Source organism: Ictidomys tridecemlineatus, chromosome 1, assembly GCF_052094955.1.
Source record: "Ictidomys tridecemlineatus isolate mIctTri1 chromosome 1, mIctTri1.hap1, whole genome shotgun sequence".
NCBI lineage: Eukaryota > Metazoa > Chordata > Mammalia > Rodentia > Sciuridae > Ictidomys > Ictidomys tridecemlineatus.
The window spans coordinates 137,104,871-137,119,098 of NC_135477.1; the positions used below are offsets into that span (position 1 = coordinate 137,104,871).

General features: G+C 33.0%; 1 protein-coding gene across 15 annotated transcripts in view; it reads right to left on the bottom strand.

Moving 5' to 3' along the window:
• Csnk1g3 (casein kinase 1 gamma 3) overlaps positions 1–14,228 on the bottom strand; it is a 109,163-nt gene that overhangs the window by 57,284 nt on the left and 37,651 nt on the right. For all 15 annotated transcript variants that reach the window (XM_078048310.1, XM_078048311.1, XM_078048317.1 and 12 more), the window contains one exon: positions 13,533–13,602. In XM_078048310.1, coding sequence (XP_077904436.1) covers positions 13,533–13,602 — 70 coding nt within the window. The remainder of the gene's footprint in view (positions 1–13,532; positions 13,603–14,228) is intronic.

Below are 14,228 nucleotides of genomic sequence, written 5' to 3' on the forward strand. Positions count from 1 at the left end.
TAACCCTGTGACAGACAGACTGCTAAAATGACCCACCAGATTCCCAACATCTGGTGTACAAGTACTCTTCCTTTGAATGTGGCATGATTTCTAGGATTTCACTCTAATATTCTAGCTAGGTTAAGTTTGCTTATTTCTATACATAGACACACACACACAATCACACACACACACACACACACACACACACACAACATGAATAAAATTAATGTCCCTATCAGTTGACATCAAAAGGCAGAGTATCTTGATAAGTCTGGCCTAATCAGGTTAATCCTTTAAAAAGCTCTAGAATCATAGATATTAAAAGGAACAGAGAGAGGCTCTCCTGATGGCCTTAAGAAAGTAAACCACTCCTGTTGGCCTTAAAAAAGCAAACCATATTGTTGTGGAAAGAGTCATATGCCAGGGAAAAGCCTCTAGCAACTGAGGGCCTTGATCCTATAGCAATGAGAAGCCGAATTCTAGCAAAAACCATCAAGCTTCTTAGAATGTTGTTTGAAAAAAAAATTACACAACATATTTCACATTTCTACACCTTCATCTTTACTTCTAAGTAAATCTGTATAAGTTTTGATGAGGGGTAAATGAACCTATTTCTTTTACACATATCAAGGACATACTTGTGGCTGAAGTGAATTGATAATGTTGTTGTACAAAGGATAGTTGTCACCAACTCATTTCTTTATGGTCCATAATGAAATAAACATTTTTGTATATGATTAATTCTGTAAAAAGATGCATGTTCAAAAGATCTATGATATAGAGATATCTAAGATATCTTGTAATCTTAATCTAATATACTTTAGATATTTTAATTTTTTTTCCTTAGGGAAAACATTTAGAATAGTGCAGAAAAATCCTTCATGATATTTTCATGAAAGGTTACATAACTTTTCAAACCTAAACATAAAATTTGTTATAGAAAATTCTTTAAACCAAACATTTTAATCTAGGACTTCAATTTGATTTGTTCCTTCAATCTAGTTTTTTGTGGCCCTTAGAAACATACAAAAAAAATCCACTGCTAATATAGCAATAAAAATATTTTGGATTAAATAAAAAATCAAACAACAGGCTTAGAACTGAGTTCCATATCAGATCATAGGCCACGCTCTCACCTTAAACTGACAATCCAGCTAGGCCATGCCTGGACTCCTGGCCCATGAAAATTGTGATATAAAAAAGTCCCTTGTTTTAAGATACTGAGTTAGTAATAATTCATTGTGCAGCCATACAAAATAACACACACTCCAAACATAAAGCCTAAATGCCCAGAATTCACCTGTATTTTAAGAGCAGATTTCCAATAATCTAACATATAACAAGTAATCAATTTACCTTAACAATTCATTTATCTATTTATTTATCACAAGAAAAATGAAGTTCCTCTACCACAAATGTCTGAAAAAATTTCAAATAATTTTTTCCCAGTAACTTTAAAAGGGAAAAAAATCTTTCTAAAATATAATTTCTAAAACTTCCCTTTCTTTTTAATAAGAAATTTGGGAAACATGAATAAATTCTTGTTGATGACCCTATCATTTTGAATATAAATTACTGCAGCACCAGAATAGAACACACCAAAATAGAAACCAGGACAACTAGGTTCTAAGTCTAGCCTGATGTTCTCCAATTCAGCTGTGTGCCTGGCTTGCCACTCAACCTCTCAAGTTGGCCTGTAGTGGTAGTCTGGATAAGACTACTATATTTCAATGTGAACATGATTTAGGCAGCACAACATCTGGGGGCTAGAAAGAGAGACAATACTGCACAGCAGGGATAGAGGAAACAAGTTCAAGCTATACACATAATCCCCTCTTCAGAAACTGAAACACTGATATGTTCCCATGTGTATTTGTCAATACCTCTGCAAACACACAAACACATTTACACACATACACATACACATGCACACACACAAATCCCATACTTTGTCCCATTTTCCCTTAGCACCTGGAACCACAATCTTAGTATAAGTCACTCCTACAATAGCCAGTCTCATCATATGTGTCAAATCCACCCCTCAAGTGTGAAAATGCACAGAAAAGTTTCAGAAACAGTGAGAGGCTCACTAAAGTTTATTCCAATTCTGATAGCTTATTTTTACTATGTATATACATTAAGAGCTGAAACTCATAATTAAAACTTATAAACAGCACTCAACTACTAGAACTTTTCAACAGCTCTTGGCTATCAAGCCTTTAAAATTCTTTCCACAATGCTTTTTCTCCCCCTCCATGCCACTGGAAGTATTCAGTTTTTATGCTATCAATTTAACAACCTCTAATAACTCATTTCCACTCTTTAGTTTGTTGCTTCTGATCTGCAGGTACAAGGAAACCAGATTATCAAAGCTTGCTACAATTATATGTAGAATTTAAAATTAACAGGTTTTGAAGTTCTTCCATGAAAGGACTGTCATAGGGATTCGCTAATTCCTTCTAAGTCACCATTTATTTCCTAAAAAAGTGACTGAAAAATGATCTCTGAATAAGGTAACTATAGATAAATATAATAAACTTTTTTAAATGACTGAATTTTTTTCAAATGTTTTTAAAGATTCCAAAAAAATGGAAAACCACTTAGAGATTTCACTATTTTAATTCAATGGTGCTTTAAATAAAAAGTACAGGGGGCCACTATTTGGAGGTCAGACTCCTGCAACAGACCCCAAATGAATTTACTAAAAGTCAAAATGGAGTCACCCGTGCTAAAGTTCAACATCACTAAAGGAAATCAAGCTATTTATCTGAACTTTTAAAAAAACAGGAAAAATGAGAGAGAACAACCAAATGTCTCAAAGGCTAGTTTCAATCATCATGATAATGATAATGAAGTTCCCTCTGCTTTAAACCTTAAAAAAAAAAAAGCAGCAGCATAAAGTAACCTCAGGGTTTTTGTTTTGCTATTCTAGGGATTGAACACAGGGCTTGGCATGTTAACAGGCAAGCACTCTACCACTAAGCAACATCCCCAGACCTTTTTAAAATTTTATTTTGAGACAGGGTCTCCCCAAATGGTCCATGTTTGGCATCAAATTCACGATCCTCCTTCCACAGCTTCCAACCTGCAGAGTAGCTAGGATTACAGGTGTATGCTACTGCACCTGGCTCAGTAATCTGGTGTTAACCAGTTATGTTTCTATTGTTCTGTCTCTCTGTCCCCAAAGCCCTACCAAAAATAAATAAATAAATAACTTTGAAATGATCAATCTACTTTTTGTCCTTTGTTTCTGCTTTTTTTCAGCCTTTCTCTTCTATAAAACCCAACTCTTCTGCTCAGCTCTTCAGAACACTTTATTCTGTTTTAAGGAAATTATTACAGGACTCTGGAATCAAAAATAAAGCCAATTAAGATCATTACACTATCCTGCTGTGTATCCTGTGTCCCCTGACAAGTGCAATAAAACAAATAGAAAGTATGCTTGAGAATGAACAAAGAGGGTTGGGGATGTAGCTTAGAGGTAGAGCACTTGCCTAATAAATGCAAAGCCCTGGTTTCACTCTCCAGGACCTAAAAGAAAAAAATAAAGAGAGGATGGACAAAGAGACCCTATTACTTCAAGGAAGATGTCAACAAAATTATTTGTTACCAATAATAGCTAATAATATTCAAGCTTTCAAGCAATAATTAGAGTTGTGCAAAATTTTTATCTGCCAAAGTAGCTTTGACAGCTTCCCAACTTACAAACTTGTTCTGATGAAACTGTAATGATATTAACTATTTTGATTTGAGTAATAAAACATCAATATTTGAAATATATGCATAACTCAGTGAACCAGTATCTTCCAAAAGACAATGCACATAAGTTACATGCATAGATAAGTGGTCCAAAGTACAATGGATTTTAATATAAGTAGAAAAAATTTTTTGATAAGGCTTCTCACTCTACATTATAACTCACTTGTAAGAAACTCCCATTTTCAAGTTTTAGTATAGTACCAAACAGTATACATAATTTAAAGACTTATTAATCAAGGTTGACAAATCATGGGTTGAAGTGCTGGTGAGAATATGAATTAGGTTTGAAGGGAAATTTTCCTGTGCTTTTCAAAATAAGCAAGAGTATGCACACAATGATTTTCAAGCTGTATTGTTCCTTGGAGTTGAAAAAAAGAACTGGCAATTACCTAAATATCCACCAATGCTAGACTAATTATATAAATGAATTATGCCAAACCTATCCTGTGGAATACAATTTTAACTGTCTTCAGAGATAACTGTGAAGAACAAACTGCTGCTATTTACATCTTATAATACTACTGATTAAATGTGTTATTCAAAATACAATCAGGTATTACTTTTTAAATAAGATATTTTAATGTTATGTGTGTGTGTAAGTATGTGTATAAATTCACCAAGCCTCAGCAATTTAGTGAGGCTTTCAGTAACAGTGAGACCCTCCCTGTCTTCAAAAAAATGAAAAGAACTAGGGATGCAGCTCAACGGTAAAGTACCCCTGGGTTAAATCCCCAATATAAATAAATAAATAATAAGATAAAATTTAAAAAATCTGAGACCCAAATTTTTGAGAACTGTTGTCCTAGCTGTAAGTGCAGATATGAACAAATAGGTACAGTGAGTTATAGACTTGGCAAGAATCCTTTTGTTAAAATAATACAATACCTACATGTAGTTATAAAATTTTACCAATTACCCCAAATAAAAGAAATCAAGTCTTCTTACTGGAGAAATAAGCAACATCATTTCTGTGAAAATTCTATTTATACATTTAGAAATTATTCTAAAATTCAAAGATAAAAAATAACATCACTTACAAACAAGTAAAAGTGTAATACTGCAAAAATTAAAAAGAATTTAGTTTATTATCCTTTTGGGACTAAATAATTATGGAAAAAAATGACTATTATTCTTATACAACTCCAATGCACAATGTTATAAGCCATTTTTTCTTGCAACATGCAAAAGTACATCTAATGCAAAAATAAATATGAAATTACCATATTTTTCATGGTTTTATACATTCTATCTTTTTAATATTGCATTAATTTTTTTAAAATAATTCAGTATTTAAGAAAAGTTAAGTCCCTCATTACAATTTAGATACCCTGTTAAAAAGCATGGTTTATTTTTTTAAGATTCTTCTTGGTAAATTACTGAAAAATATAACACCTACCACACAACACATATTATAGTCTTAATGACTATATCATATAAACCAAACTTCTTTCTTATTGACAATACATGGCATTCTTTAAATGTATACATTCTCTGTAAACTACAACTTTGACAGGAAAACTTCATATTCTTTACTATGATGCTAGTACCATAGTAACAATAAACATGTATATTTACCTATAAATTCGTCAATTTTAGCAACAAAACTTACAGAAATTCCTATACAGACCCCAACAAAGAATTAGAAATATTACCCATTTTCAAAATGTGACAACTAAGACAAAGGAACTCTTAAAAATTTGCTACATAAATATTGGTTATCTAGGTTGAGTACATTTATACAATGACTAACCCACCCATATAGTATTCTTCATGATTTTTAGTAATACTAAAATACAATAGGCATTATTCCAATAAATCACTTACTTTCATGCTTTTTACAATATTTCTTTTGTTTTATCACACAGAATCTTATAAGATACAGAGAGACAACAAAATTTTTATAAAGTGGTCTGAGAAATTTGATCATGCAATGCTGAACAAAATGAATTTTAGGTATTATTCAAAATGTTTATAAGGCTTGAATTATTACCCACAATCCTTCTCAAAAGTAAGTAATTTGATAAAATTTCCATACATTATTATTATGATCTTGATTATGATTATCTTGACAATGCATGAAGGTTCAGAGAAGAAATGATCAGGTTATGACAACATTAATTCAATCAGTGAATTGATCACCTGATGGAATTAACTGAGTGGTAACTGAAGACAGGGGGGGTGTGGCTGGAGGAGCTGGGGCATTGGGGCGTGGCTTTGAGGTACATATTTTGTATCTGGCCAGTTGAGTACCTCTCTCTGCCTTCTGATCATCATGTGAGCTGCTTCCTCTGCCACATTCTTCTGCCATGATGTTCTGCCTTCCCTCAAGCCCTAAAAATTGGAGCCAGCTGTCTATGAACTAAGACCTCTGAAACTAAATCCCTAAATAAACTTTTCCTCCCCACTATAGTTGTGCTGGTCTGGTTTTCAGTCACAGCAATGAAAAAGCTGATTAAAACAATTATGGAATTAACAGAAAGAAGTAAAGAGTCTTAAAAAAAATTAACTAGAGGCGTCCAAAACATGTAGGGATGGAATCAAAGTAAAACATGTAAGATACACAAAAATCCTCACATTTTTAGCAAGACACAAATCAAGGGGGAGTGGAGCCTGTGTAAAAAAGGAAGAGAGGTTTTTCTAACAGCTCTGAGAAGGAAATACTATAAAGTTACAATTTTAAAAACAGCCACTGCTGCTATCATTTAATCATTGTTTTGAACTATACAGTTCAAGAACCCCTCAAAAAGTCAGGCTAATAACTTAAGAAATTATGATTTAATGTTTGCATGATCTTTTGGGGGGAAGGGGTGGGGTACCAGGGATTAAAACCAGGTGCTTAACATCAAACCACATCCCCAGCCCTTTTTTTGTATTTTATTTAGAGAGAGGGTCTCACAGAGTTGCTTAGGGCCTCACTAAGTTGCCAAGGCTGGCTCTGAACTCACAATCCTCCTGCCTCAACCTCCCAAGCCTCTGGGATTACATGTGTGTACCACCACACCCAGCCTTGTCTGCATGATCTTGAGGAATATTTTTAATATCATTTCTATAGTCAAAGATTTGCTAAGAATCTTTACTTTTTCAGATAAGAAGTAACTATAACAGAAAAAGTTATTTTACTTCCTATGATAAAAAGGAATTAATTAGGGCTGGGGTTGTGGCTCAGTGGTAGAGTGCTCGCCTAGCATGCAGGAGGCACTAAGTTCCATCCTCAGCACCACATAAATAAAGATATTGTGTTCACCTAAAACTTAAGAATAAATATTTTTAAAAAGGAATTAATTGACAAGTTTCTGCCATACAGCCTACTTTCTGATGTCAAAAAAATAAGTTAATATAAACAAGCACTACTCAGACTCACAGATCTTCATAACAAACTTTCCCATAAAATCTTAAAATATTTCCATGCATTTTCATGTAACATCAATAATTCAAATGCATTTTAAGCAAATAAAAATTTGTAACAATTAAAATCTTTCTCTGGAAAGTGAATTCTTTAGATGGCTGAATGGTACAGTCCAGAAAAGTCTATATAAACTTTAATAAATTTTTTATAAAATTTTATTATAAAACCTTCTGCATATTACCTTGGCTTACCATTTCCATTAATTTAAATATTAGTATTAATTTTCTTCTATCTCTAGTTCACTAAAATCAAGAATTAAATGTACCTAATTATAAGATAATACAAAAAAATCAGTTTAAATAAATAAAGACTTGAAATGGTATTACTTATCCAAAACTAAAATAAACTCAAATTTAATAATATAGCAATTTCACACTAAGGTTAAGAAATCAAGTTTTAAACATATGATCGCAGATGTGACAAGGCTATAGGAAATCTGGAGATTATATATCACAAATTCACACATAATGAAAAAAAGACATCTATTTTCCTCATTTAACAATTTATTATTACAACTATTTACCAAGGACCTACAATTGGTATTCATTTTGCTCAGTTCCAAGAAGAAAAAGGTGAACATATCATTATCACTGTCCTCAACATAAACAAATAGTAACATATGATAAAAGAAAAATAAAAGTACATTTAAAATAATATCTGATCAAAGTAAAAGTCTCTTTTCTGAAGAGCAACAAACAGATGTCAGCAAATGCACTTCAAACTGAGTGACATTTAGCTCAGGGTTAAAGAAGGAAGGAAGTCACTGGGAAAGAAAGATATTCCAGAAAGGAGAATATAGACATGTGAAATAATATTATTCAAATAATAATAAATTGAATGCAACTAAAAAGTAGATAGTAGAAAGAGGAAGAAATTTGGTCTCTATGCTAAATGATGAACTCCTATGAAGAGGTGTAAGGAAGAAGAAGGTTAGATGTACAAAAGGAAGTCAATTCAAATGAAAGTGACAATGGGGACAAAAAGAAGAGAATGAAATCAAGAGGGATTCTGAGACAGAACATTTTGACTATCCCAACAGGCCAAAATCACTGAAGAGACTAACATTTCGGCTTGAATGGGTGTGCAACTCATAAAATTTGGTAATCCAGAAGACCAAACAGGTCTATTGGAAAAGAGGAAAATCACTGAAAGGTGAAAAGAAGATAAGAGTTCAATTCTAGGTACACTGAACTTCTGATTCCAGTAGGGACATTTGTGCATAAAGGAGACAAAGAATTGGAACTTGTCTTTATACAGATGTTCATTTGATCCTCTCTTCCCTCACTCTTATTACAAAAGATCTTGGATTGTAAGAAGAAAGTTACACACAAAGGATAGGAGGCTGAGCAGTTATGCCAATCCTACAATTGCCTGCCCCACAACTCCTTATTTATTTTCTTATGTAATATCCTTTATTTGTTTAAGCTACTTGGATCACAATTTTTGTAACTAACAGTCAAATCATTCCTACCCAACGCAATGGACCCCACAGCTTCGTCCTCAATCCTTTACTCTTATCCATCCCTGTACTCTCCCAAAGAGATCTTGTACATTCCCTTTGCTTTCAAAACCATCTCGGTGCTGATGATTCCCAAATCTAGAATTTCATTTTACTTAGGGAAAGCTAAGTAGATGTGAGAAAACAAGATTATTTAGTACATTAAATTTGCTATCACAGGGCTGGGGATGTGGCTCAAGCGGTAGCGCGCTCGCCTAGCGAGCGTGCGACCCGGGTTCGATCCTCAGCACCACATACAAACGAAGATGTTGTGTCCGCGGAGAACTAAGAAAAAATAAATAAATATTACAAAAAAATTTGCTATCACAGAAAGTGAAAATGGGATAAAACAATATTCTCATCCTTAGCTAAAGCTAAGTAATGTAAGTCACTCCTTCATACGCACACTGAAAACAAACTTTTGATCATATATAACAGATTCAGTAAACAAAAAAAAAAAAGAGGGATGTTTCCAGGGATGCTAGGTGAAAGGAAAATTAGACACACGAACTTACAGGAGGACTAAAACCCAGACAGAACCAGACAAATTACTTTTTCACAGATACCTCACAAAATAATTCTAAATAAATCTTTCCTTTTAATTTATGCTTTATTATGGCAAAATCCATAACATAATTTTATCATTCTAATCATTTTAAATGTACAGTTCAGTGGCACTAAGTACATTCACATTGTTATGTAACTATCACCATTATCAATCTCCAGAAATTTTTCATCATCTTAAACTAAAACACCCTTTAAACAATAATTTCCATTTTTATTCTCCCATAAGCTCTACCATTATAATTTCTATCTGTATGCATCTGTCTACTTAGGTACCTCAAGAAAGTGGAATCAGAGTATTTGGCTTTTTCTGACCGGCCTCTGCCATTCAGCACAACATCCTTAAGGTGCATCTATATTGTAACATGTCTCAAAACTTCCTTTCCTTTTTAAGGTTGAATAATATTCGACAGAAATTATGCACCACATTTTTTCTATAACAGATATCTGACTTGCTTACAGCTTTTGGCTACTGCAATACTGCTGTGAACATGGGTGTACAGTTATCTGTTGCAGTCCCTGCTTTCAATTCTTTTATATACGTATCCAGAAGTGGAATTTCTAAATCAAATGGTATTCTGTTTAATTTACTGAGGAACCACCAGTTTTCCATGATGGCTGCACCATTTTATAATTCCCACCATTAATGTACAAGAATTCCAATTTCTCCACATCCACACTAATACTGCTATTTTCTGGTTTTAGTTTTGTTTGTTTAGTTGCTATACTGAAGTGGGTGAAGTGGCATCTCAATAAGATTCTGAGTTGCATTTCCTTATTTATTAGTGATGCTGAGTTAAAGTTCCTTACCCATTTTTTAATTGAATTGGTTCTACTTTTGTTAAGTTTAGGAATTATTTATATATTCTGCATATTAATTAAGTATAACTTTAATATATTTTTAAAGACAATGCTAACAAGCAAGTTATCAAAATTAAATATTATACTGCATGATTTATAGGTTGAAATTGCTTAAAAAGGCTCATATATGATTAAGAACAATCTGAAAATATAATCATTCCAGCTATCAATTCCAAAATAAAATTGTTTCAGTCACCAGTTCTCCCAATTAAGCACTCTTGTTTTTCTATAAGGTTCACATGGGTACGTAAAAGTGTTTTTTGTTTTTTCTTTTAAACTTCACAACTGATATAAATTAAAAAAAATACTCAAAATTCATGTGACTCATGAAATATTTAAAAATATCACATTTATCATAGTTTCACAGCCACTATGATACACATCTTCTGGCAATACAATTCACATTTCAATCTACAGAAATAATACCATGGCAGCAGGAAACCTCCTTAAGTATAAAAGCTACCCAATAAAGGGTGGTACCTGCACCTGTGCTACACAGTAGTCCTATGGTATGTGACTGCAAAAAGATATATAAATGTATGTTTAATTTTTATTATAACAACCTCTGACATAATTTAAAGTTAAAATGGGTGAATTATTTTAAGATACTAAAAGTATACTTTTATTACTCAATACAACTAAATTCCAAATTGACTTATTTATTCTTATCAAATTAAACCATTTTCTAAATAAAAGTTCTACTTCTTTAATAGATAGAACTATGTGTTTTTATCTTCATAGTACCCAATCTGCCTTCTAACAACACCTCAATTTCCCAATAGACAACCATTGTTCCCAATCTCAGTTCCTAAGGTCCAGGTAGTTCCTGGGATGTGCACATAACCTCACTTTGGGCAATCAAATTCATAGTGACTCAAACAAAAGAAGAATGGGACTCAATATAAAACAGTAAAATTTAGTCCTAGCACTTTTGCTGGAGAATTTTTAGAAAAAAAAGGATGTTTTTATAATTGCTAAGCCTAGTCTATGATGGCTACCTTTGCCATCTTTAAGCAGAGGCAACCAGACAGTGGAGCTTATACATACAAAGAACAGTAAATCATAAGCAGTCAAGATACTGATGACGGTGTTTGAAACCCTGGATAAAGCAATGTCGCATATTGTAGGTTATTTCCTGGAATTTTCAGCATATATGTCAATAAATTTGTGTTGTTTTCTTCTTTTCTACTTCTTACCTGACAGTCCTAATTAACATGTATGGATTTACATACAATTAGTTTAATCGCCATAACTTAAAACTCATTTGTCAGTGTTAATTCTGGTAACCGAGGTCCTGCTACCATGTGGATGTAGAGTGTCTTCCAAAAGCCCATCTATTAAAGGTTTAGTTGCTAGCCTGTGGCACTATTGAAAGATGGTAAAACCTCTGCCATGGGGCCTAGTAGAAGAAAGTTAAGTCAGCAGAGATGTGCCCTTAAAGGAGATTTAGGACCTGGCCCCTTCCTCCCTCTCTCTTTGAATCCAAGCTACCAGAAGCAGAACAGAATTCCTCCATGGATATACTCCTGCCATGATATATTACTACTGGCACAGACCCAAAACATCAGGGTCAACTGACCATAGACTGAAACCATGAAACAAAATAAATCTTTCCTCCCTATAAATTAATTACCTCAGGTGTTCTGTCATGGAAAGCTAACAAAGGCCTGTTTGTATCAGACTTAAAAATGCATTATACAAAGCCTATTGTTGGGTAGGGGATGCTCAGTGATAGAGTACTTGCCTAGCAAGTGCTTGGCCCTGAATTTAATCCCCAGTACCACAAGAACTTAAGTGGGGGGAAAAAAAAAGGAGAAGGAGGAAGAGAAGTAGTAGTAGTAGTAGTAGTTGTTGTTGTTGTTGTTTATAGTATTAGATGCTTTAACACAAAATTTTAAACTTGTTGTCCCTGCAATGACCCATTTGTAAAGTTTTACTCTTATAAAAAAAAAAAACACAAATCTCTGTACTATATGAAGAAATAGACAGCTCTATGAATTTACAAAACAATACATGATAAAATAATAATAATAATAATAATAATAATGTAAACAAGCTTACAAAAGAATGCATGATAAAAATAATAACAATACATAAAAATTCCATTTTATTAAATCTGGGGAAACTAAACGCCCTACCTACATTATTAAAAAAAAAACTGTACAAGTAAATTTATTATGATTAAAAGAATAAGAGTACACAAAACTAGAGCTGTGAAAAGCTTTAACAGAAGAAATATAAGGTACAGTACAAAATGTTTCCATTAATTTTTTCCTATGACACAAAATATTCATTTTCACTTGAATCCAAAGTTTATATAAAAATACACTTCTGTTAGTTTCTCAGTTACTGTGACAATTAATAAAACACTGATGGCTTAAAACAATAGAAATGTATTCTTTGAAAATCTAGATAGCATAAGTCTGAAATCAGTCTTAAGGGGCTGGCAAGGCCACGCTCTCTTTATAGGCTCCAGGAGATAATCCTAGATGCCTCTTGCAAGAAAGACTTCATAGCTACAAGCATTCCCTGATTTATGGAAGTATCAGTCCATCTTTCCCTCATGGTCACATTGCCCTCTACTTTTCTGTGTATATAAAATGACTCTCTGCCTTTCTCTTCCAAGGATGTTGTTTGTGATTGCACTTAGGACTTGCCCAGATAATCCAAAATCTTTCCATCTCAAAATCCTTAATTTAATCAAGTCAGGCTGGGGATGTGGCTCAAGCGGTAGCGCGCTCGCCTGGCATGCATGAGGCCTGGGTTCGATCCTCAGCACCACATACAAACAAAGATGTTGTGTCCACCGAAAACTAAAAAATAAATATTAAAAAAATTCTCTTTCTCTCTCTCTCTCAAAAAAAAAAAAAAAAGTTATAAAAAAATCATGTCTACAAACTCTTTGCCATATGGTAACACTTACAGGTTCCAGGGATTATCATATGACTATCTTTAATGGTACTATTTTTCAGTCTATTACAAGACCACAATAAACTTCAATAGCTATAATATTGCTCAAAAGGCTAAGAATATGGAAGCTATATGTATTTTATATTCTCAATTTTTTTATAATATTCTCAATCTGTGCTAACACCAACGAAAAGCTCCCAATTTTCTATTTAAAATAAATAAGGGCCTTTCAGACTATAATAAGACAATGTCTGGTAAGCACAGCCTCCAAGAAATGACTCTTTTTTTAATTTTTTTTTTTTTTTAGTTGTAGATGGACACAATACCTCTATTTTATTTGTTTTTATTATTATTATTTTTTTTTTATGTGGTGCCGGGGATCAAACCCAGTACCTTCATGCAGTTAGGCAAGCACTCTACCACTAAGCCACAACCTTGGCCCCTCAAGAAATGACTAAATCAAATTTAAAATACTATTCTTTGAATCTCAAGAATGACTATCATGCAATTCAATTTTATTTCAAATTCTTTAATTAATGTATTATTCTTTACCTCCAGATCCTAACTGCTTGTAGAATCTGTATTCCAAATGTAGCTGTGGTGCTCTGGATTTCATAGGCTCCTAATCAAAAAACAAATGAACAAAGACATTTAAGTTAAGAGATCAGTAGGCCCCAATTCCAAATGTTATAAACTTTGGTGTCAACTCTTATATATTCTACTAGGCATTTTTCTCTAAAATTATATCTGTATAAAAATCAACACCATGTTCAAAGTAAAATTAACTGATGTCATCCATAAATATATAAATGGTATGTAGCTATTAGATCAAGCATTAGGGAATTCTATTACGTTCAACTATTTGACCCTGGAAAAAATATACACTGAACATTCATGACTAAGGAAATGTTGGCCCTTACACTATTTCTCTCCCAGAAATTCAGCTCTGAACTATGTATATCTGATGTAAAGGTTCTAAGTTAACATGAAGACAATGAAAAGCATGAGGAGTTGAGAGTGTACCTCAGTGATAGAGCATGTGCTTAGCATAAATGAATGAGGCCCTGGGTTCAATTCCCAACATCCCCTTCCCCCCAAAAGAGGTAAGAAAGAGCAAAGATGGTAATATGAAAAATGTTGATAGTTAACATATTTTCAAAATTTTTTTAAAATTACATATAATAAAACAGAGCTTTTAAGTGATAGATCTATTAGTTTTGTTAATTACATATTCTCCTATAATCAACA